At 45.5% G+C, this 24724-nt stretch overlaps 2 protein-coding genes and 1 pseudogene across 4 annotated transcripts in view; 1 reads left to right on the forward strand and 2 right to left on the reverse strand.

The window, feature by feature from the left end:
- Bmpr1a (bone morphogenetic protein receptor type 1A) overlaps window positions 1–4171 on the reverse strand; it is a 100460-nt gene extending 96289 nt beyond the window's left edge. The window contains exon 1 of the mRNA XM_032919538.1: window positions 4088–4171. The gene's annotated coding sequence lies outside the window, so the exon portion shown is untranslated. The remainder of the gene's footprint in view (window positions 1–4087) is intronic.
- Window positions 3656–8601, forward strand: LOC116915110 (formin-like protein 5). Of its 3 annotated transcripts, none has more exons than XR_004389798.1 (3): window positions 3656–3694; window positions 3820–5266; window positions 7791–8601. XR_004389798.1 is itself a non-coding variant. In XM_032919540.1 (2 exons), exons 1-2 carry the CDS (start codon window positions 3662–3664, stop codon window positions 4669–4671), a joined length of 885 nt encoding a protein of 294 aa, XP_032775431.1. In that variant the 5' UTR covers window positions 3656–3661; the 3' UTR covers window positions 4672–5607. The 3 variants fall into 3 exon arrangements, 1 of the variants encoding a protein (XP_032775431.1); XR_004389797.1 differs by having other exon boundaries at window positions 7796–8601; XM_032919540.1 differs by lacking the exon at window positions 7791–8601 and having other exon boundaries at window positions 3820–5607.
- LOC116914940 lies at window positions 4692–23423 on the reverse strand (annotated as a pseudogene).
- Between the last annotated feature and the right edge of the window lie 1301 nt (window positions 23424–24724).

The raw sequence follows: 24724 nt of genomic DNA on the forward strand, positions 1-24724 counted from the left end.
ATGGAAGGACAGACAGGAAGACTGTAGGAGCCAGAGGCTGCAGGCATCTTCACGGAAGCCGTGTTTTCTGGACACAGCAGGGCATTCGCTGCACACCACACACTCACAGTGGCTATGACAGTATGCACAAGACCTGAACAAACGCAAACCAAACAAAATCCCATCACTGGGGTGGAGGGATGGCATGAAATCCCACCCCCAGCTGAAGAGGGCTAGCTCTTCATCTGCTAGCTGCTGGAGAGGAAGTCGGTTTCTTTAAAGGTGTGATCCCTGCTGGTAGGCTGACCATACGCACTCCAGGTCAGGCCTGACTCCCAAAGGTAGCTGAGCCTACACAAATTGAACGATCAGTTTAATTTTAAAAAAGTGTTTAGAGTGGGCATACATCTTTAATCTCAGCACTAAGGAGGCAGAGGCTGGCAGATCTCTGCGTTTAAGGCCACTCTGGTCTACAGAGGTCTAGGACAGCCAGAACTACAAAGAGAAAACTGTGTCTCAAAAAGCAAAACAAAACAAAAAGAAACAACAAGAAAGGTTTTAAGAAAACTGGAAATGGGGTTGGGGATTTGGCTCAGTGGTAGAGCTTACCTAGGCGCAAGGTCCTGGGTTCGGGTCCCCAGCCCCGAAAAAAAAAAAAAAAAGAAAAACTGGAAATTAGGTAGATAGGGAATTGAAAATGGAGAATGAAAATAATCGAAATACACTCTATACAATTCTTGAACTAAGAAAAGGTATTTTTAACTCAAAAAATTATTTCCGGAACACTTGATAAATTCCTGGAAAAAAAAAATCTGAAACTCAGGTCTAAAGTGGTGGCTCAGCAGGCCAGAGTGTGCTTCCCAGGAAAGATTTTGGGGTGGCTCACAATTAATTGCCTTTAACTTCAGCTCCAGAGAACACAACTCCCTCTTCTGGCCTGCCTGGACACCCATATTCACCAGCACATGTATACCCACATAGAGACATGCACGCATACAACTAATTAAAATGAAAATAAATCTTTAAAAATACAAAGCTTTAAAATTCAAAAGAAATAGAAATTCTACACAAACCAATAGTTATTAAATAAATAGAAAAGTCTTTTCCAGAAAAAAAAAATTCCAGGTTTAAATGTATATGTGTGTGTGTGTGTGTGTGTACATACATACACATACATATACATACGGCTGGCATGTATATATATGGCATGACACAGGTATACATATAATGTATATATACATACACATACTTCTAGATGCCAGCCATTCAAGGACAACAATCCCAGTTCAAAGTGCCCCTGAAAGAGCAAGGAGAAAGCGACCTATTACCCTGACTACTACAACCCTACACCAGCACAAACTAAGACTTGTATCAGAGTGGGCAGGCGCACAAAGACCAGTCGCAGTGTCAGGAAAGAAATAGTAGGTGTAGATGTTGCCTACAGACTGGATGGGAAGGACTGAGAAAAGATTTTGCTTGCTCCATTAGCAGGGACAAGCCAGTCAGAAGAGCTCAATCTAAACTCCATTACCACGTTCAGTTTTTTACATGAAGCAACCAGAAGAACTCAAATTCAGAAGGAAATCAGGATTTGAGAAATAATGAGAAGGAAAAATCTGAACAGTAATTCATGGGAGGGCCGGCCAGCCATCTCAGCAGGTCAAGGTGCCTGCTACCAACCAAGCCTGAGGAGACAAACCGGGACCCACATGGCAGAAGGAAAGACTTGCTCCTGCAAGCATTCACACAGGCATGAACGTAACAATTCAAGGGACTTAGAGACATTTTTTAAGTGATGTGAAAAGTGAGACCAGGAAATAATTAAGAGGAGGAGGAAAAGAGGGCAAAGGGGATAAGACCCCCCTCTGCACCCAACCCGAGTTATTCTTCTCCCTTCACAACTGTCAGAATGCAAAGTAACATTCTCAGAGAAGCCTTCCTGGATTCTCTAAGCAACACCAGCACCAGGTCAGGTCTCCACTTTAAGCTTCTGTAATACCCTACACTTCAATTATCATCACAATTACACTTAATTATATAGAACTCATCCTTCCACACGTCTCCCCCACTAGACTTTAAGCTCCACGAGTACAGGGACAATATGTGTGGTTGCCCCCCACCCTTAGTGTGTCAGAATACAGTATGTGTTCCTCCAATAAAACACAGATGAAGAAAACAGCAAGGCCATGTTTTAAGGATGAGAAGTCCAGCTGGAGATGTAGCTAAATTGTAGAGGGTGTCCCTAGCAAAAAGTTCAGGCCACAAAAACATGCTTAGATCTGATTAAGCTAGTTCCTTTGTGAATGTGAAATCCAGTCAGTAAGGAGTTAAGTCGATGGATGGTCACCAGAGTCCAGGCAGGAAAAGTAAGTCTACTCCTGGCAGTCTCTACAGGAGGGATTACGGATGACTGTGTTCTAATTTTACTTCAATTTTGCTCTATTTTGCAATTTCTCTTTAACTACTATGTATTACTTTTGTAAGAAAGAAACTTCAAGATGTTAATATAATTTGAAAAGAAAATATAACACAGCTTGAGAGAACAGCTAAACTATAGAAGTTTTTGTAAATTGAAGGATCCTAGGTACATGTACTTTTTTAAAAAACCCATAATACCAGCCTGGGCTACAGCCAGTCGGAGGCCAGCCTGAGCTATATATTGAAACTCTGTATCAATACAACAGGGACAACAAAAAACAAGACAACAGAAAGGATAATCATGCCGCAATAGGTAAGAAAAGGAGATGAATCAAAATGTAACTAGTAAACGGGAGAGGTCCTCTGGAAGGAAAGAAAATTGGAGAAGTAATCCAAAGCAAAGAGCAACCCCTGGACTCTTCGATCTTAAAGGGTGGGGAGAAGGAAAGACAGTTAAAAAGGTCTCCCCCGAGAACGGGGGCCCGGGTGGGGGCGGGAGGAAAATATAAAACAGAGTACAGGTTCAATTAAAAGCCCATTCCAAATTTAAATGTTTTCCATAAACTCTGGGTTCCCAAAAAGTGTTCATATTTTAGTGTTGACCTTAAAAAGCTAAGGTAGTTTTGGTATAGCATCGTTTAGTTAGAGAACAATGATAAGTATTAAATTACTTTTTATTTTATCACGAAGTTTAATTTCCCCTCACGAGCAAACACATGTCGTTTTACAACTGAAGCAACACAGGAGTTCATGAATAACTAGAAAACGCTCCTAAGTCCTTGTACAATTTGCTTTTGTAAGAAGGCCATACTCTTGAATACGACGTCCCTGGGTCCAATTCCAGCTCACTTATCTAAGTTATTTAACCTCTGCGTCTCGGTTTCCTCTCCTAAAGCAACAAAGAATACAATAACCAGGGTTATCTCAAGAAAGTAAATGACGAGACACGAGTGCTCAGTTCGTATCATATACTCAGAACAGTTTGTAAGCCGTTTAAAAGAGAAAGCCTGCAGCCCTTTAACTAAATGAAAAAGATCTACACCAAGACGGAGTCTTACAAGTTAAAAAAAAAAAAAAAAGAAACAGGCACGACAAACATACGGCGTAGTTATTTTTCTTCCCCGACGTGTTGGGGAGTTTTAGTTTTTTTATTTTTTCTTTTCTTTGCCAAATCTTTCCGCTAGGAGTCTGGAAGGGGAGGGGGGATGTAAAAGCAAACCAGCACCAAAGTTTTCCGAAATCGAAGTGCAGAATCACAACAGACATGGCAGCGGACGGAGGCCGCTCAGAACAACAGGTGAACCAACTCGCAGGGACCGAGGGAGAAACCCGGCGCCTTCCCGCAGCCAAGTTGGAGGGCGGGCCGACCTGCTCGTCCGGCCTCCATCCCCGCACTGAACACGCTTCGTTCTCGTTTTCTAGCAGGGTCCCGAGACCCAGGCCCAGTACCAGCCGCGCAGCTCCGGAGCGGGAGCAGAGCGCCGTTCCCATTTAAGGATTCCAGAAGCGTCCCCGGAGTGGTGCGAATGCGAACAAAAGAGCGAGCGCGAGCGGACCGGGCCGCGGGGCCGGGGTCTCCCGCAGGCCCCGCTGAGGCGCGTCGACGGCGGCCTCCCCGGCGCGGCCACCTTCGCCCCAAACTTCGCCGGCCTCCCGCGGCGCACCCGCACACAGCGACCCGCCAACTCACCGGGGTCCCGAGAAACTCATCCTCCGGCGCTCGGCGCAGGCGGGCACGGACAGCCGCGGGGCGGCGGGGCCCGGCTCGGCCTCCGCCCTCGGCGTGCAGCGGCCCGGGCCCGGTCGCCCCTCGCGCGGCCGTACAGTCCCCGTCTCGCGCGGGCCGACGCGCGGGAGCTCGAGCCTCCCTCCCCGCCCTTCCCTCCGCCCTCCTCCTCCGCGCGGCCGGCCAGCAGATTCCAATCTCTGCCGCCTCAGCCCCCGAGGACGCTCGCTAGCGGGGGGAGGGGCGGCGCGTGGGGGAAGGGCGGCCCGGGCGAGCAAGAGGCGCCGGCGCGCGCGCACTGGGAAGGGCCCGCCAGCTCTGCGCGCACCCGCCCCGGGGCGCCGGCCCCGCCCCGGACACGAACCGAGCCGAGAGCTCGGCGGAAGTGCCCGAAGGGCCCGTTGAGTTCGGCGCCCCTCTGCCGGGAAGGAGGACCGGCCGCCGGCACGGGGGCGCCAGGTTGCCGAGGGAAGGGGGGCCACCCCTCAGCGCACGCCGCCGCCACACGCGTGACGGAGGGGCAGCTGGGGCAAGGCTGCGTGAAGTAGACGGTGCGGGCACACCTCTTCTAGAGCCGAAGCTCGCGCTGCACGTGAGAAGCTGCCGGGTTGCTCCGAAGGCACCGAGTCTCCACGGTGCGGGATCTGTTGCCCGTTTCGTAGTTGTGGTCGCAAAGAAAAATGTAGCCACACTGCATTCATTACTCACCCCCTCCCGTGCCCCCCGCCCGGGTTCTCTCCGGTTCTGGCTCGCCGGGTGGAACGTGGAGGTGCACGCGTTCTCAGGGTCACGTAGCAAAAGCCTGGTTTCGGCCCGGAGGCCCGGCCGCTGGGGTTGCTGTGCTCCGCGGGCCCGCGAATTCCTTGGGCGTAAGATAAGGAGCGGCGGGAGCCGGCTGAACTGAAGTCAGCGGACTATAAATACGACTCTCAATCCACCTTTGGCTCAGCCGAGTGACCTCGGATACCCTCCCGAGTCTCATTCCATCCTTTTAGAAAATGCTAATAGCTGTCACTACCTCTTTTCTTCCTTTCCCCTCTCAGTCTCCGTGCAAAGTGCCATTAAAAGTATTCAGTGGCTTGTGGGTGAAGAAAGAAAAGATAATCCCCTTTTAAACCAGTCGTGAAATACCTAACTTCTTCCGTAAGTATTTCAACAAATATATCGTGTTCGTTCGGTTAATTCACTTTTCTGAGAAGACTTTAAATCTCTTGGGAAATCGTTTAAAATAGAAGAAAGAGAGAAGGAAGAGAATGTACCAGGTACTTTATAGTTGTGTATTTACACACATTCTGGCTTGGAGGAAAAAAGCAAAACAAAACTTAGATCCCATGGCATTCCCCATATTCAGCTGAAAATATTTAAATGTCCTTATGTTCTAGTTTTAACTAACTGTTCTTCGTGCACCTTTTCTCTTCGTCCACTTCTGCCTTTAGAACCATCAGTGCCTCCATTATCTTCCGTTACATTTGACTTACATTCTCTCCTCTTTTTTCTGAGCTCTTGGGCTGTCTCGGTCTCTGTCACTGCAACCGAAGTGTATTGTGATATCAGAGGTTTCTTGCATCCACTAAAGGTGGTCACTTTTCTTTCCCGAGGGTTCTACTTACCACTCCTCTTTGAATTTGAAAGGAGAGAGCAGACCTTTTGTTCCGAGAGATTTGAACTCATTGGCTAAAAGTCTTTCTCTGTTGTGACAGAGAAAACCGTGGCAAGTGGACCTAGTGTGATTTCTGCATCCTAATTTGATTGTGGGGCTAGAAACCAGCCTGTGAAATCGACAGGAATCTCAGGTTGGGGCTTTAGTGTACCAAGGCTGGAGTACACACACTGGTGTTGCCTGATTGGAGTCACATGCTATTGAAATAAGAGCAAAGTGGACGGATGGGATTTTAATTCATATCTTTGCTTTTCTACAAAAAGATCCTTTTCAAATACTTGGGACCGTACCCTGGTTTTTCTCATGTTCTCCTTAAATCAGCTCATCTAGTACCCAGACTTACCTCCTTAGCACATCACAGCCCACAGCCTGCCAACAGTCAAGTGAGCTGGGCCGGGACATGGTTTGCTTTTGGCTCCTGGCATGTTTAAGCATGCCAGCCCGTTCCTCCGGTTTGCCTGCCCACTAACTGAACAGGGCCAGAAGCCCAAGGAGACATCTGGACACGTATGGTCTGGCCCCCAAAGTCAAAGGCAACACTTCAAGGTCCAATTTAACATTCTGCAGTGCCGGAGAATTCCTGTAAGTAGGTTACTAGAAGGGACTAGAAATGAGCCTTTTCTTCTGGGCAGTTAGTTTTATCACAGGTTCTAAAACCGGAGCAAACCAGGAAGCATTCCCTCCCAATGGCTCCTGGCTCTTCCACAACACTTGGTTTTTTGTTTTATTTTTTGAGACAGGGTTTCTCTATGTAGGCCTGGCTGTCCAGGAACTTGCTCTGTAGACCAGGCTGGCCTCAAACTCACGGAGATCTGCCTGCCTCTGCCTCCCAAGTGCTGGGACTAAAGGCATTGCCATCACACCAAGCCTCAGAACGCCTTTTCTAATCCCCTATTCTATATTAAAACTCCAGACACTCGTTTTCTTTATGTTGCTTCTTATTATCTGGAATTACTTTACTTCGTTTTTGAACTGAACCCCTCTACCCTATAGCGTATAAACTCCAGGAGAAGGCTGGGCAGTCTGCTCTCACTCTCCTCCGACCTTAGCCCCTGACTTGCAGGGCTACGTGTTAAGTACTCGGTGCCTGGTGTTTGTTAAGTGAGTGAGGTAGATAAGCCTGGATTTCCTCTGAGCACCTCTGAACCTTGTCACCAAGACCCTTTCAGTGTTAGAAGGTGGCACGACTATGTGAAAAGGGTGAGGATGGGCCAGGGAAACTGGGGGATTACATCATCGTTAGTGAAATAGGGCTTTCTGCCTTCAGGGATCCAAGTTCAATAGATTAATCCAAGTTAATCCGCCCCTAGTCATTTTCCTGTTGTAAAGATTTTACGAGGCAAAAGGCAGCAGTAAGTCATTGTGGGCAAAGAGATAAGAGCTCAGTAAAGACCAGTGGAGGGATGCCCTTGGTAAGTGACACTTAGGTTTGTTACAAACCCAATATTAAATGGATAAATGTGTTATGGGAAGTAGAGGGGACAGATAGCAATTTTCAGCCTGGGCACTACCATATCATTAAGATACTCTACCATGGCTTACCTATAGGATTATCTTATTCCTCTTGCTTATATTTTACTTGTGAACAGTTTTCTCCTTCCCTTTCTCCATGTCCATTCTGCTTTCCTCTGAAGCAACACCACTTGGTCTGTGCTCCCTCCCTGTCTCTCCTCACCGTGGCGTCCAGCCCCTTTCTAGGCTGTGGGGTACAAAGGGTTCCCAGAATTCCTGTCTCCAGCCCACGCCTGACTTTGGTTGGGCATCCTTCTTCTCTGTATACTTGGGAGCCCTGACCTTGGCCCTTTTCTAGAAGCCGACCCACAGCCCCTTCGTGTACCTTGGTATGTTTGCTTCTTGGGGTTGGTACATGTCCTGGCACAGCCTGCAAGAAGAAGCTTCTAGAATTGCTCCTCTCCTCCCATGTAGGTTTCAGGCATTGAGCTGAGACTGTCAAATTATGCAGCAGGTACCTTCACCCACTGAACGATGTGTTTATTTGTTTTTGAGACAAGGTCTTGTGGACTCCAAGCTGACCCGGAACTGACTGGAAGAGGATGACCTTGAACTTCTGACCTCCTGCTACCACTGCCTGAGTGCTGGATTTACAGGCTGTGCCTCATGTCCCGGTTTAGATCAGTGCTGGGGCTCTATCCCAGGGTTGCCTGTGTGCCAGGCACTCTATCTGCTAAACTCCATCCCTAACCTCAGCCCTTTCATATTGAAATCCTGCAGTGTCAGCCTGCCTAGGCTGCGAGTTTCTTTGTCTGCTGTCAGGACTCACCCCGTCCTATACAGACTGGCCAACCTGTGACTCTGGCTCTTTACTTGGGCGTTCTGTGTTCCTGACTGTTCTTCCCATCTTATCAAGAGTGCTTCCCCCATTTCCTGGGGCTGGGTATCCTTATGCCAACTCTTCTCCTAGACTACCACCTGTTGTTAGCTCACTTCTCTGGTTATCAGGTGCTGCCTATGGCACTGCGTTTCCTCCCAGCCCTGCTCCCACTCAGCCCAGCACGAATGGTGTCCTTCCTCATCCTGCTATCTATTCACTGCCCTACCCTCCCTGTACTGAGGACAGTATGTTAATGATCTATTACACCAGAATTTTCAACCCGAAGAAAATACATAAGGTATATGTATAGATGTCATAAAATGTTATATAGAAGAAATTCATATGTATATATGTTCTGGATATCTATGAGTAATTTTTTCACGGTAAAAATATCCTAGCTTGCAACCAAGTGGCCGTGGTACATAGCCTTTAATTCCAGCACTCAGAAGGCGGAGTCAGTCAGATCTCTCAGTTTGAGGGCAGCCTGATCTACAAAGTGAGTTCCAGGACAGCCATGGCTACAGAGAGAAAGAATTCTGCTTGAAAATCAAAACCATCATAATAATAATAAATACTGACTGGAGGATAGGTCAGGTTCTTCTTCTCATGTACAAGGATGTAGGTTCAGTCCCCGAAAGAAAGAAAAATGGAGAAGAAAAGACTCCAAAGTAGCATCTATTTGAAAAAGCCCCTATATCTACTTTTTCCAAAAGTATGTATGTGAGGGACTGGAGAGACAGCTCAGCGATGATACTGTATACTGTTCTTGAACAGACACAAACATTCACTTTCCGGCACTCACCCTGGATAACTAATTCTAACTACAGCTGACATCTGGTTTCCATAGTTACCTGCACATATGTGCGTGTACCCTCAGACATACACACATGTACACATGACTAAAATATTTTTAAAAGTGTGTGTGTGTGTGTGTTGATAACTAATCCAATTTGTCAGCTTGATGGTATTTAGAAGCTGGAAGCTGGACATGGTTCACCTTCAGTGTCAGCACTGGTAAGGCAGAGGCTGGCAGATGTCTTGGGTTCAAGGCCAGATCCAGACTAGCCAGTGCTGCATGAGGAGACCCAGTCTTTTGGAAGAAAGAAAGAAATTCTGTGGAAACAGACCTATGGGCTTATTGGGGTAGAAATACCCATTCTAAACATGGTGCACCCCATTCCAAAGGCTAAAGCCCTGGGCTGACTAGAAAGGAAACAATGAACTGGGCACCAGCATTCCTCTTTCTGCTCCCTGCCCATGAACACAAAGTGACCAGCTGCCTCAAGCTCTTGCCACCATCATGGCCTCTACACTGTGAGTCAAAACAAACCCTTCCTCAAATTACCTTTCCAAGGTATTTGTCACAGCAAATAGAAGAGCAACGTACGTGTGAGTGTGTGTGTGTGTGTGCATGTGTGTGAGTGTGTGTGTGTGTGTGCATGTGTGTGAGTGTGTGTGTGTGTGTGTGTGTGTACACAGGCACATAAATCAAAAACACACATCCCATTTACTTTCTACTAAACACTGGTTTTTCCCTGGGGTTGCCAGTCCAGCAACCCCAGCATCTGGAACTGGTATGATGATGACCTGATGAGTGGCTGTAGGAGCAGGGTGAGGTGCCACGATAGTGATTCATTCGGGCAGAGATGTATTAGATAGAATCCTTGACCAGGAGTATGGAGCCATGGACAGCCACACTGACTCCTGAATGTGGGCTGTACACTTACCAGGCTCAGCAGCTGGATATGGTCTCACCAGGGTAACCAGGCATGCTAGCTTATCCACCAGATGTGGTGGCCATTTCTAGAGAGCTGTCTCAGTTACAGGAACTATAGTACTAGTCACCCCACTCTATTCCTACTAAAATTTGATACTGTTTTTGCTATGTTCTCAGTAATCAAAATGGAACGAGCTGTGCGACACCAGGCCCTGATCCTTGGTTTCTAGCATCTGCTTGGCATACTGAGTAGGTAATAAATATCTGTTAAGCAGTGACTATATGACATTATGGCTTAGGCATCACACATGCCCCTGTCCTCCAATGACGTAACTTTCACTGAAGTCTTAATAGCTCACTCTGACAGTTAAATGAGGCTCCATTTGCCTTTGAAAACAAAAGTGGAAACTTTCTCACTTCTTTCAGAGCAGCATAATTCTGTAATTACCCAGTAACAAATACCTGTGTTCCTCTAAAATGCAGACTATTTTTATTGGTTTGTTATGTACCTTCCAGTCTGTCTTCCTCACCGTATACCTGAACTGTGTTGGCTCTCCTCCTAAGAGGTTGTCCTCTCAGATAATCGCGCCACTCTCTCTAGGCTGCTTCTCATGGAACACCAGAGGGTATTCCCTCTGCGACTTACAAACTGCTAGACTTTTCTCCAAAAACGACCATGTACCCTATCCATGTATGTGTGAGTGCACGCTTCTCAGCTTCCCAGCCTAGGAAGAGAAAACGATATCAAAATCCACAAGCTGTCAGTCTTTCCCTCTGCTAATTCATTGTGTTCAAAGTCCAGCTGAAGGAGGGAAATAGTCCCAGACTTCTCGAATCAACTGTGCGCTTCTCCTTGTCTACACACACACACACACACACACACACACACACACACAACCGTTGTTGCTATAGTTGATTTGCTGAACATCAAGTTTGCTAGGTTACCAAGGGAAGCACTATTTAAACCCTGCCTTTCATGACCGGTATTATCCAGAGTTCATTTGTTCATTCTTTCTTTTTTCTTCCTTTCTTCTTTCTTTCCTTCCTTCCTTTTTCCTTTCTTTCTTCCTTTTCTTTCTTTTGGGGAGTCGGGTAGGGGCACAGTATGTATAACTCTGGCTGTCCTGGAACTCAATTTGTAGACCAAGCTGGCCTTGAACTCAGAGATCTGCCTGTCTCTGCCTCTGAGTGCTGAGAATAAAGGCGTGCACAGAGTGGTTTTTTTCCAACACTTGCACATGTACCATGAAAGTACTATTCCAGTTATCATCAGAGAGTCTAAATCCCTGTGTGTGTGTGTGTGTGTGTGTGTGTGTGTGTGTGTGTGTGTGTGTGTACTCGAGTGCTTTGCTGGAGATCAAAGTCAAGCCTTTCCACACCTATTACATAGTTCAAGCAAGAAGAATGTGAAGTGAGAACCTCAAAAGCTCCAAACAAAATGATAAGGGGATTGGAATGAGGACTGTCCAGATTTGATAAGTACATGTTATAGACTTGTTTTGAACTATTATACAACGTAAACATGTACAGCTATTATGTGTTAAAGGTTTTTTTTAAGAAATGAATTTTTAGGGCTGGAGAGATGGCTCAGTGGTTGGGAGCACTGACTGCTCTTCCAGAGATCCTGAGTTCAATCCCCAGCAACCACATGGTGGCTCACAACCATCTGTAATGGGATCCGATGCCCTCTTCTGGTGTGTCTGACGACAGCTACAGTGTACTCATACATAAAAAAAAATAAATAAATAATTCTTAAAAAAAAAAAAAGAAATGAATTTTTAATTGTTTAATACTGTGTACCCTTTAGAGCAGTTGGGAAGAAACACACACACACACACACACACACACACACACGGCATAGAGACAGAGTATTGGGAGTGCTCTGAGTGGAGGTCCAGTGGATAGCTGGTATTTCTTCAATGAGCTTGGCCTCCATTCCATGGGTAATAACACTTTTACAGCCTGAAGCCTGGGAGCTGGAGCAGCGGGTAGGTCCGTATAGAGGGCTTGCTGGCATATGTGAAGCCCTAAGTTCAGCCTCCAGCATGAGGAAAATTAAAACAGCTAGTTGGGATCCAGGTATGGTGATATGTGCTTGTCATCTCAGAAGATGGAAGGGGAAGGTAGCCAGAGGTTCAAAGTCACCCTCAGATACATATAGAATCCCAGCCAGTCCATCCTGGGCTCCATGAAACTCGGTTCAAAAGAACAAAGGAGGGGCTAAAGAGATGGCCCAGCAGTTAAGGGCATGTGTTGCTCTTCCTGAGTACAGGGGTCCAGTTCCCAGAACCCACATGGTAGTTCACAACCATTCATAACCTAGTTCTAGGAGATCTGTCCCCCAAGAGCACCAGGAATACATGTGGGACACACACATATGCAGGCAAAATACTCATATACATGAAATAAGTCTTTTCTAAAAATGTTTAAAGAACAAAATAATAATTGTAATAATAATAGTTTGTAAAAAAAAAAGGAAGAAATGAAAATGATAAGCTTCATTCTTGTCATAATAAAATTAGAATTCCATATAAGATATTGTAATTGAAGCTTTCCTGCATTTGACTGGTACGTTTTTCTTCAAAAGTTATTCTGTTGTGCCACCAGTAGTAACAAAGATATTTGTTATAAAATACACTATTATTTTAGATTTAAAAAAAAAAAAAGCATTTCCAATTAAACTCCATCGACAAGTGGAAGACATCATTGTGGTTTTAAAAGGTTTTCTAAAACTCACACCTGCAAATTGACGAAATGTGTTTTAATGAATCGGGAAAGACAAAACAAACAAACAAAAAAAAAAAAAAACAAAAAGACAGCACACAGGCAAACGGTTTGGAATGCTGAGTTTTCTGGGGTTTTAATGTATAATCACGTTTGCTTAGCACAATCCCTAAATAGCCACGGTATGGATGTTGAATTGGGAGAAAAAAAAAAAAAAAAAAAACTCAACCGGCGGCAAAAAGCAAAACAGTGCAGTTGACTGCGTACAAACATAAACATATGAAACAAACAAAAGTGAGTAACTTATGATTCAGTCAGATAAAGTTTAGAAGAAACGCCACCGTCGAGTCACATGTTTGGATTACCTTGCAATAAAAAATTAACTTCTGGCGGTTGCTTACACCGGCGGAGGAAGCGCTGAATGTTGGACACTGGCACGGTTTTATCTTTGGAGACGACGCATGAGGCAATCACAGAATCTCAGTCTGGCAGCAGCAGCAGCAGAACTACTTCTCTTCCGGAAGCTGAACAATAGTGCTCGCTGCTCACGGGGCCATCAGGAAGAGCCAGCTGCGAATTTCGCTCTAGTACCATTAATTGCTTCCGCTGTATATAAAATTGAAAGAATTGGGTGCTTTAGTGCGGAAAAGGGATATCCTGCTAGGCAGCTCCTATTTCCTCACAGAGGCTATCGCTGAACTCTTTGCCCTTCACGCGAATGCATTGGATTTTAGCCCGTGAGGAAAGACCCACAGGCTTTCATTTTTACACTCTCTTATCTCCCACTTATTTGGCCCCTCTCTGGGGATGCCGGCTCTCCTTCCGAGCCTGGCTAATTGCTAGGATGCCAGGAGGTAGCTAATGACCGACTTCCTTCTCACACACTAATTCTGAGCCCCTCTCCCGTTCTTATCACGGAGTGTCATCTCTCATTGTTGGTCGAAGAAATAATAACAAGGAGGACAGCGGATTCTGTCCCTGTTCGAAATGACAGAAACTACACATTTTCAGTGCTAGCTTGCATTCCCTGCCCACTGTATACTTTAAGACCACTAAGTGTTTTTTTATAAATTCCACTATGTATAAATTGTCCAGCCAATGTGATAGCCACTTGACCCGTATGAGTACATGAATTACAAACTAGTTATAAGTAGTCAGGTCTGGTGGCACAAACCTATGAACCCTAATATTCAAAATGTTCTGTGGGCAAGCCTTAGCCTAACGTACTAGGTACTATGAAAGCCAAGGTCAAGTTCAAGGCCTACTTGGGCAGCTTAAAAGTCCCAGCCTCAAAGTTGAGGATGGTGGGTTGGGGATTTAGCTCAGTGGTAGAGCCCTTGCCTAATATATTGCTCAAAAAAAAAAGAACCAAAAAAAAAAAAAAAAAAAAAAAAAAAAAAGAAAGTTGAGGATGGGGGTGTTGGTTAATATATTGCTCAGTGATATGAAACCCTGGGCTCCATCCCCAGTGCCACTAAAAATAAACATTTTTTAAAGTAAATAAAACATTAATCTTATCAATTTAACCTTACTTGCTCACATTCTCATCTCTGCAGCCACAATCGATGGTGGATCAATCAGGGTAAGATCAGTGACTGCCAAATCAGACAACCCAGAGTGGGCATTTCCATCTTCCTTGAGATTTCCGCTAACCAGTGTTCCCTGGGAAGCTTGTGTATATCGGGCAAGCGAGAGCTCTAGCAGCTATGACTGCAGCAGCCCCAGGGATCTTTCCTGGAGTTTTCGCTAGCCAAGTGTCTGAATGAGTACTGGCAATAGAGGTTACAACTCAGCAGACATGATTTACATGGTATGGAGGCTGGAGAGATGGCTTGGGTTAAGAGCACAAACTGCTGTTCCAGAGGACCTGAGTTTAGTTCCTAGCACTTACGTTGGGTAGCTCACATCTTCCTATGACTCCAGCTTCATGGGATCCAGCATTTCTTCTGGTCTCTGTGGACACTCACATGGATGTGTCCAGAAACACGAGTAAATAAAAAAGTAAATCGTGGGCTGGAGAGATGACTCAGCAGTTAAGAGCACAGCCTTTTCTTCCGGGAGGCCAGGTTCAAGTCCCATCACCCACATGGCAGCTCACAGCTGTCTGTTGCTCCAAGACCTGACACCCTCACACACACACACACACACACACACACACACACACACACACACACACACACACACACACACATGCAGGCAAAATACCAATGCATAGAAAATAAAAATAGGGTTTTTTTTAAAAAAAAAAAAAAAAAGTAAATCTTAAAGAAAAGAAATTCTGATTTCAATTTACATGAAATTTTTTTTAACCACAATAAACTGTAAGAAATGCTAGCCACATCCCTTTGATAATAAAAGATTGGTCAAAATGCTAAATAGTGGTTGTTTTTTGGCAGGAGACCACGGTCACTTTTTCTTCTTTCTACTTACACATGTTTTTAAGATTTGATTTAATAAACACACACTTCTTAATTAGCAAAAATTAAAATACCAAACCCCATTCATTTTCTTTTATTGCCAATTTCAGATCAAGGTGGTTTTTTTATTGAGCACCTGTCTCTCAGAGGAGTAAGTCGTTCTGAACCCCTGCTTCCTCTCAAACTACTGCAAAGTGCCACTTCCCCGGTTGAGAGTGCTACCTCTTCACCAGCCCTGGCACAGATGACATTGTCATCCTGCAGGCCTGCTGAGCAGGATCTGGAAGTGAAAGAAAGGACATAACCCAGTAGTCCCCTCCTCTGGCATTTCCTGGGTGTTCTCCAGGACTTGTATAGTTGTAGGCTCCAATCCAGCATTCCATAGTCAGGGCCCATCGAGAGAAGGAGACCTATGGATCCAAGAGGGTTCTGGTTTTACCACCAAGGAGCAAACCATAAAAGAAACCTTGTTTCCTAAAAGTTCAGGCATGATCACACAGGTTTAATTAGGAACAGAAGCTGCTTACAGCAAATTATAAACCGTGTAAAGCAGACTTCAGTGGACACTCCCTGGGACGTCCCTTCCCTTGTTCACGGTCAACAGATACAGCTTGGTGAGGTCAGGTTCAAAGGTGCCAGCCAGAGGGACATCCTGGGAATCCCTTGCAACTTTCCATAACTGTCACTCAGGGAAAGTCTGGCCTGTCACTCTTGAAATGGGAAGCCAAGCCCACTGTTTCCTTGGATGTCTGCTTCCATTACCAGCAAGCCCAAGGCTTTAGCAAGGTATGGTTGGAAGAATTTACAGGGTCAAACTCTTGGCTATGTGTCCTACTTATCCTAGTTTCTAATAACTAAAGAGAGAGAGAGAGAGAGAGAGAGAGAGAGAGAGAGAGAGAGAGAGAGAGAGAGAGAGAGAGAGAGAGAGAGAGAGAGAGAGAGATAAGGTTTTTTTGTTTTGGTTTTTTTTTTTAAAGAAAGGGTGAACATAAATTTATTTGAGAAAAGTGAGAATGAAATCCTGGATGTATAACAAGCTCCAAGAGAGAAAGACAGATTATTCACCTAATGGAACAGAAGAGGAAATTAACTTAACTAGTACATGCCAGGAGTTGGCATGAAGTCAGTGCACAATCTTAGTGCCCTTTCCTTTGCCTTCCAGAAAGTGAGGCGTCCATTAGTGTTTGTGTTCAAGAGGAGAAAGAAAAAACAACTGTCAAATGCTTAATAAGCTGTACTTCAAATACAGCCAAGGGCAGTGTAGTGCAGTGATTAGCTCACGGCTTCTGCTACAATTCCCTGTCTCTGCCTTGCTCTGAAGTTTTCTCCTAGAAAACTTTGGTTGCTTCTTCCTAGATCGTAATGGCCCTCCTGAGAAATGCTTGGGTTTGAGAGGGGAGAAGGGGGCTGCAGGTGGGTTAGTGTCTTCTTCTCAGACCAGAGTGCCTAGCACTGAGTGTGAGGTAAACAATGCTGCAGAGGATCTTCCTCATTTTCTTTGTTTTTGTTTTTGTTTTTCAGTAATGACTTACCATCTAGGAATGCCGCTCAGCTGAACGAGTGCTTGCTCCTGTGGCTCAAGGCCACACTGGGCTCCAGGAGACCCTGTCTCAAAAGGAGAAAATAAATGGCTAAAAAAATTACATATCTATACATACACACATGTATGTGTGTACACACACAACATACACACACATCATAGAGCAAGGTACGGTGGCACATGCCTTTGATCCCAGCACTCTGGAGGCAGAGGCAGGCAGATCTCTGTGCTGGAGGGCCAGCCCGGTTTGCAGAACAAGTTCCAGGGCAGTCAGGCCTACACAGGGAAACTCCGTCTTGATAAAACAAATATCTGGTCTGGGCCGGTGGCTCAGCAGGTACAAGTCTTTGCCATTCAAGCCTTGCGGCCCGAATTCAATCCTGGATCCCACATGGTAGCATAAGAAAGTAGACTCCTAAAATTATAGTCTAACCTTCAAAAGGCACCATGGTGCACTTGAGCACACATTGACGTAGACCTCACACATCTAATATAATGAACTGGGGGCGGGGACATAGCTCAGCTGTTAAGAGTACATCCTATTCTTGGAGAGGACCAGAGTTCGGTTGAGAGCCCACCTTGAGTGACTCACGACTGTCTGTAAGTCCAGCTCCGAGAGAATCCAGCTCCTCTGGCCTCAGCAGGCATCTGCACACCCAGAAACATACTCTTACACGTAATAAAAAAAAAAATAAAATAAATTTCGAGATGAAAACAAAAGAAGCTTTAAAAATATATAAATAAACACAATAAAAAGACAACAATAATCTTTAAAAAAACCAACTTGAAGGACATGAGGCTTAAAATAAAATAGACCGAAAAAGAAATTTCACAATCGCAAAGTCCCTGAGAGCATTTTCCTTTGCTTTTATGGCTTCCTTATAGGAAAGTTGTAGAATATTTACTGCTGTAGGGCAGTGAAATTACACCATGACATACCTCTTCCCTCTACCAGACTAAAATCTCTGCGAGGCCACATTAAACTTGTATTGACCTCAAACTAACGATCACTTGTTTCTTTTTATTTATTTGCTTTATTTTATTTTATTTTATTTTATTTTTTTGCAGTGCTACAAACGAAACCCGGAGCCCACACCCGATAAACGGTGCCCTGAGCTGCGTCTCTCTCAGCTCACTGAAGGCAAAGCCTCGTGCCTGGTCCCTAGCAAGAGCTCAGTGAATGGAGACTGAACTCAGCTGGCTTCCTACCGTTTCCTCTAGAGAGAGGTGCGTGATTTCAGGCCGGGTTTCTAATGGAGAAAGGCATTTCAGGGAGAGGCACTGAACCTGTCTGAACCTTGGCTTCCTTGCCTTGTAGGATTGTAAAGATTCCATGGGGAAAGCATAAAGTGCCAAACCCTAAACGCAAACGTGGAAAATGTGCTATAAAATAAAAATAAAACATATCCTGTATTCCCAGCTACTCAGGAAGCTGAGACAAGAGGATCTTAGGAGTCCGGGAGTTCAAGACCTACCCAGGCAACAAAGAAAAACTCTCTTCTTTCTTTTAAAGTCACATCATGGTTATGAACCTACAAGCTATAGATATGTCTAGTTATTTTAATCATGTGAAGCAACTCAAAAGGACCTGATATCTATGGTTCAGATCTAAGCCACTGCCAGAGGCTTCCATGGTACCCTTTCTTCCTTCTAACCTCCAACCTGGCATTACATACCGTCCAACAGCTTGCTTTGGCTAGCGTTACCCTCACATTAACCTGGACTTCCGAGACTGGGATACGTCAGCTAGAAGGTGGAGAAAGACAGCTGCTTGTTTGGAGGTGGGAGTTGTTTCATCTCATCAGGCAATCTGATTTAGCCTCCAACTCCGCGGAGTGTGTCTTGGTCCTGGCTCTGAGGACAGCCCTGAACAAAGTTGCCAGTTTCTAACATAGAATGTGAGTCAGGGAATTGGGACCCCAAAACAGGTGGGTTCTGGGTTCTGCATTCTAGCGGGGTGAATCCTGAGTAGTTCTGTGAGGGTCCCTTGTTTTGAAAAGTCACTGTAGGGCTGAGAGCTGCTGCAATGGATGGTCTAGGTTGAGAGAGGAAGCTGGATAATAATCCAGGCAGCATTCCTAGGCAATGATTCTGATCATTTGCCTAAAGGGATCTCAGTTTGGGGCTTGACTTTGTTTTCTTCCTCCTCAGGGCAGAATTTGATGGGGAGGCGGGGCAGAGGGGAGAGTCTCCATCCCTGCCCAGGGTGACCCACCATTCACTGCAAGCAGATGCAGGCTCCTTCCCGTGATCTAAACACTGCTGGGAAATGGTCTGCCTGTCTTTCCGTGCATCACACGGCTCTGAAGTAGAGCTAGGTAAAAGGAGAGTCAGTCTGTACACGGCAGAGGGTTCTAAGAACTTACTTAATAAAACGCTTCAGTTTTTAAGTAGAATTTGTGTGAGAGAGAGAGAGAGAAAAAGGACCTAGGTCTCAACTAAGTGACAGTGACAACTTTCTTTTGTGTTTTGTTTCTGAGCCTTCCCAGTCTAGTGCCTACCCATATGTCTGGGGAAACCCCAAGGTGTAATCCACTAAAAAAGAAAAAAAAAAGATTTAAAATTTAAATCTAAAAAGTGCAATCCAAACTGCCCACTAAATGTGCTCCAAATAGTGATCCTTCACTAACTGCTTCCTGTGGAAACAGGTGAGCGAGTTTATGAGCGGACGGTGTTAGATAGTGCAACAATGAGGGGGGGAGGGGAACGCAAAGACGTGGCCAACACATACAAGGGATGGAGAGGCCAGGCTAGAGAGGTCCGGATAGAACTGGGAGGCTCTGCCGGTCATAATGGAAGCTTATCTGATTGTCATGCAGGTCCCCTGAGTGGGTGGTGTGATGGCTATTCCCAGGTAACTTGACTGTATCTGGAATGAACTATGATCCAGCATGGAGGGTTTTTGATCCAGATCTTGACGTGGGGTGACACATGCTTTTTGATCCAGATCTTGAGGCATAGTGGCTATGAAAGCTTAGGCCCAGGCGCCGTGGTACATGTCTTTAATCCCAGGAGACAGAGGCAAGCAGATCTCTGAGTTCAAGGACAGCCTGGGACAGAGCAAATTCCAAATCCAGGCCTGATGGTCATACCTTTAGTCTAGACCATACGTTCTGCTGGAGGCCTTTGTAAGAACAATGGAAGAAGGAAGACTCACTCTTCCTCACCTGCTTGCACTTTCTGGCCAGCACACCCGTTGGAACCTACTTCTTCAGGATTCCAGCTTATACAGACAACGGGCGGAAACAACTGGCCTCGTGGGACTGAGCGCCTACCAGCCAGATTCTTGGATTTCCCATTCACAGCTGCCCATTGTTGGGTTAGTTGGACTGCAGATGGTAAGTCCTTCCAATACTTTCCTTTAATATATAGAGACAGTCCGTAGTTCTGTGACTCTAGAGAACCCTGACTAAGTGGCCAGATAGGTTTTTAGAGAGGTCCCAAATGGGAGATGGTTGGAGGGAGACAAACGGACACAGATCAGTTAGATCAGCAAAGGAGAACCGTCAGAAGACAGGATCCTGAGGATGGAGAGAGGACAAGCAGGACCAGGAAGTATGTTTGGCAACCTGGAGTAATTACTGTTTGTCAGTAAGAGCCACCATGGAGAAGATAGGAGATAGGGTGACGCCATAATCCTAGTTTCAATGACACGGTAGTACCTACGGTCCCCAGAAAGGGAAGCAGGTTGGGTGGTAGGGCCGAGGCTCAGCCAGTGGCAGGAGCAGAACCCCATTTAAAAAATGTAGCCTCACTGCTTTGCTACATTGTGTTTAGAACCATCCTGTTCTAGTCTCTCTCTCTCTCTCTCTCTCTCTCTCTCTCTCTCTCTCTCTCTCTGTGTGTGTGTGTGTGTGTGTGTGTGTGTGTGTGTGTGTGTGTTTCCTGAACCACAGACTAGGTGACTATATACCACTGAACCACATCCCCAGCCAAAACAATCCCAATCCCAATTTAAAGAGGCTCAAGGAGGGCCGGCGGGATGGCTTAACAGGTAAAGCGTTTGTTATCAAGTCTGACAGTCTGAGTTGCTGCCCCAGAACCCACACACTGGAAGGAGAGCACTACACCTACAGGTTGCCCTCTGACCCCACCTGTACTGCCCTCTCCCAATGAATTAATAATTCAAAAAATGCAATTAAAAATAGTTTGTTGGGATTGGGGATTTAGCTCAGTGGTAGAGCACTTGCCTAGGAAGTGCAAGGCCCTGGGTTCGGTCCCCAGCTCCAAAAAAAGAACCAAAAAAAAAAAAAAATAGTTTGTTTTATTTCGAGACAAGGACTCGCTGTAGAGGTCTGGTTGGCTGGAACTTACTATAGAGACCAGGCAGGCCTTGGGCTCACGGAGATCCACCTGCCTCTGGCTCTGAGTGCTAGGACTAAGAGCACCCATCACCTAACCTGGTTGGGTAAAGGTAATTAAAAACATTTGTAAAGGAGCTCACAGATGAAGGAAGATTTATTAAACTACAGAAAAAATAGGCATAGAACCTAGGGTTGATCCAGAGGCTGGAGAGCCCACCGGTTCGGTTTGGAGACTGTTTCCAGTTTTTGCTTCTCAGTGCCACTGGGCACTTTCTTGGACTTCTAGCACAACCACTAGTGAGAAAAGAGGCTATCTCTGTATGAACTCGGTTTTAACGAACCCTTGGGGAAAATATTCTGATTTTCCTGCCTCAGTTCACAAACCCACTTCGTTAGGGGTTTTTGTTTGTTTGTTTTATTTTTTTTGTTTTGTTTTTAGTTTTGGTTTGGTTTTCTTTGTTGTTTTTTGTTTTTGTTTTTGTTTTTGTTTTGTTTTGTTTTTTTGAGACAGGGTTTCTTTGTGTTTTAGGGTTTCCATTGCTGAAGAGATACCATGACCAAGGCAACTCTTATAAAGGCAAGCATTTAATTGGGGGCTGGCTTACAGTTTCAGACATTCAGTTAATGATCATTATGGTGGGAAGAATGGCATCATTTAGGCAAGTTTGGTGCTGGTGGAGCCAAGAGTTTATATCATGATCCAAAGGCAGCCAGGAGTAGGCTTTCCTCCACACTAGGCAGAGCTTGAGCACAGGACCACAAAGCCCACTCCCACACTGACCCCTGACACACTACCTGAAGGCCACAACTACTCTAACAAGGCCACAACCTAACCACCTCCTAATAGTGCCACTTCCCGTGGGCCAAGCACATTCACACCACCATACCATGGCTGTCTTGGAACTTGCTCTGTAGGCCAGGCTGGCCTTGAATTCCTAACAAACCCATTTCTTGGACAGGGATGTACTAAGAAACCACACATAGTCATTCCTCCACCTTGTGAAATGAGAATTCACGCATAGACAGCAGGGGATATCCAGATGCGGCAGGATGGGAATGTAGATGTTGAGTGGCTGAGAAAAGTAGTTGATTACCTTGATAAAATTAATGAGATGATGTATCTTATTCTCAGATAATCCCTTGGCTGCGTTTTACAGAGGTGTAACTAGGATCACACAATGGAGTCCACAGTTCCAGAATCAATGGTTCTTAAAAGAAAGCTGATCTCAGAACAGTGCATGTAGTGTGACGGCAATGAGGTAAAATCTAAGGTGTTCATGATGTGTGGGTGTGTGGACAAGCACGGATCTGTGCTTCCCAGACATCCTACCCACACGGCGCTGCTGTCTCCCCGGGCTTTAGCCCACTGCATTCCAACCGTAAGAGTTCCTTCACACTCACCCTTCAACGGCTTCAACTTTGGACACTTTGTCCAAGTGAAATGCTTTAAGAGAAAAATAAAATTCTTGTTTTTATTAGAATTCAGATTCTCTCTCCCTACTTTCCATCCATCATCCATGTCCTCCCTTTGCAATCAGCAGTGTCTTCAGTGAGGCCAAGGCCCACTGTAGATTCTCCCCTCCCCTCTCCCTACCCGTGTTCTAAAGCCCTGTGTCCTCAGAATTCCAGTTGCTCCCCTTAAATCCTTTACCCCCCTTGTTCCCTCTGGCTGGATCCCAGCTTTGGTAGGGTTTTTTTTTTTGTTTTGTTTTGTTTTGTTTTTTCTTCTCCTCAGTGTTCTATCTTCTCAGAATGGTTTTTCCTGACCACTCCATCGAAGCAGCTTACGGGCTGGCAAGATAGCTTAGCAGGTGAAGTCGTTACCAACGAATGCCTAGTTGATGAGCATCTGAGTTCATTCCATGGAGCCTGAGAAGAAAGCTGGTTGGGATGGGAGGCATCTGTCATTTCAGCACCACCACTTCAAGATGGAAGTCAGAGACAGAACAGCTCATCAGAAGCTCCCGTGCCAGCTAGCCTGGAGTAGCCAAGGATGAGAGGATAACCATGAACTTCCCACCCTCCTGTCTCCACCCCCTGAGTGGTGATATTGCAGGCATGGGTCACTGCTCTTTTTCTACATTGCTACAGGTAAAACCCAGGGCTTCCCATATGATAAGACTCTACCAACAGGGGCACATCGCCAGGCCATTCAGTACAGTTTTTACTTATGACTATTTTCAATTTACGATGACTTTACAGGGACATAAACAATGATACATCAGGGGGCCACCTGTTGCTCTGGTTGTATGAATGGTTCAAAGGTGAGCGGAACTCTGAGGAGGACCATCGGACCAGAGTTCCTGACCTAGGAAGGCCCGTGCTTAGAAGGACTAAAATCAGTATTTTACCTAGGCTTTCCGAGAGTTGCGCACTCTTGAAGCCTGGGGCCTGCTGCTAAGCTTATTTCGTCTAGAACTCTCTCTATGCCAGCTCCTTATCATGAGTGCATGGAATCCAGCTTCTTGTTTGGTCGGTTTTGTTTTTGAGACAGGGTCTCACTAGCTTTGGCTGACCTGGAACTCGGAATATAGACCATGCTGGGCTCTAACTCGCAGAGATCTTCTCGCCTCTGCCTCACCAATGCTGGGATTAAAGATGTACATCACCACCCTAGACCATGGTGGTTTTATAGAATCATTCCAGTAGGAATTGGGGCTCCTACCCGTGTTTCCTCCTCTGGAGGGGGGTGAGGGCCCTTTGGGAGAGGTCTTTTTTCATAGGGAGGTCGTCACCACCAGAAAAGAGCAAATATTTGTTTAATGAATAGTGAGCAAAAGAACAAGGTTGTTTGTTTTTTGAGACAGGGTCTTGGTAAAGAGACCATGCTGGCCTTAACTTTCCAGCCTGACTCTTGCTTCCAACTTCCAGGAGCTGGAATTGCAGGTGAGAACCGCTATATTCTAGCCCAGGACATATTTTTTATTTTGCCTTCAATCCCCTGTCAAGGTTAGAAGTTTGGTGCAGGTTCCTGATGCCAAAATCTGATGTATGTGGTTGATATTTTTGAAGTGTTATGTCGTTTGTCCCACTGCTAGTTCTTCCAGAAGATGGGGGCGGGGAGCATGGAAAAGAACAGGAGTGAAGCAATAGACAGAGTGGGCTAATGACTGTCATTGCGTTTTGGTGAGAATTTGAATTGTAATTTCTTCCAGAAGTTCTACCGTTGGTTTCCAAAATATAGCTGGTTCAAAAGTCACTGCCTTTTTCAGATAGATAGACAGTTGAAAAGAGCCTTTCCTAATCCCCCAAAGGGTGTAAAATAGCCTCGATCTGAACCCAGCTTTCTTCGGGCCAAAGTCTGTATTTATTTCATGGTACCTGGCTGACTCCATAATTGGCCCCTTCCCTCCCCAGACCTTTAGTCTCACATTTAGAGGGTCTCTAAAGGACCTCCCAGATACCGCCAAATTTAGATTCTATGACTTCGTGGGATTTTTTTCATTGTCTATTTAAAAAAATTGATATCACTTCAAATTTATATCACTACTAATGATATTGTTTGTGTTTGTTTTGGGACCAGGTCTCACTATGTGAGTCCTGGGTGATCTTGAACTCCTGCCTCCTGAGTCCTGGGCTGGTCTGTACAGTGCTAGAAATGGAACCTAGTGCTTTGCCCATTGAGAGGTATTGTTTTTTTTTTCTTAATTTTCCTCTGAACTTATTTGAAAAAAGGAAAAATAAATGAAAGGAATACAGCAACTTTTCTATATTTGAATCTGTGTAGAACAAAATAAAAACTAATCTGTAGGGTTGGAGAGATGGGTTGGTGGCTAAGAGCAGGTACTGCTCTTGTAGAAGACCCGAGTTTTGTTCCCAGCACCAAGTCAGGCAGTTCATGACCTCTTATAACTCCTGCTCCAGAGAAATCCAATACCTTCTTCTAGACTCTAGTGGTACCTATCCT

The sequence above is a fragment of the Rattus rattus genome, chromosome 13 (assembly GCF_011064425.1).
Source record: "Rattus rattus isolate New Zealand chromosome 13, Rrattus_CSIRO_v1, whole genome shotgun sequence".
NCBI lineage: Eukaryota > Metazoa > Chordata > Mammalia > Rodentia > Muridae > Rattus > Rattus rattus.

Excerpts from the sequence above, each read along its gene's own strand:
- LOC116915110 (XM_032919540.1), top strand. The coding sequence starts at position 3,662 with ATGGCAGCGGACGGAGGCCGCTCAGAACAACAG. Across the intron at positions 3,695-3,819 it reads GAGGCCGCTCAGAACAACAG|CAGGGTCCCGAGACCCAGGC; the intron begins GTGAACCAACTC and ends CTCGTTTTCTAG.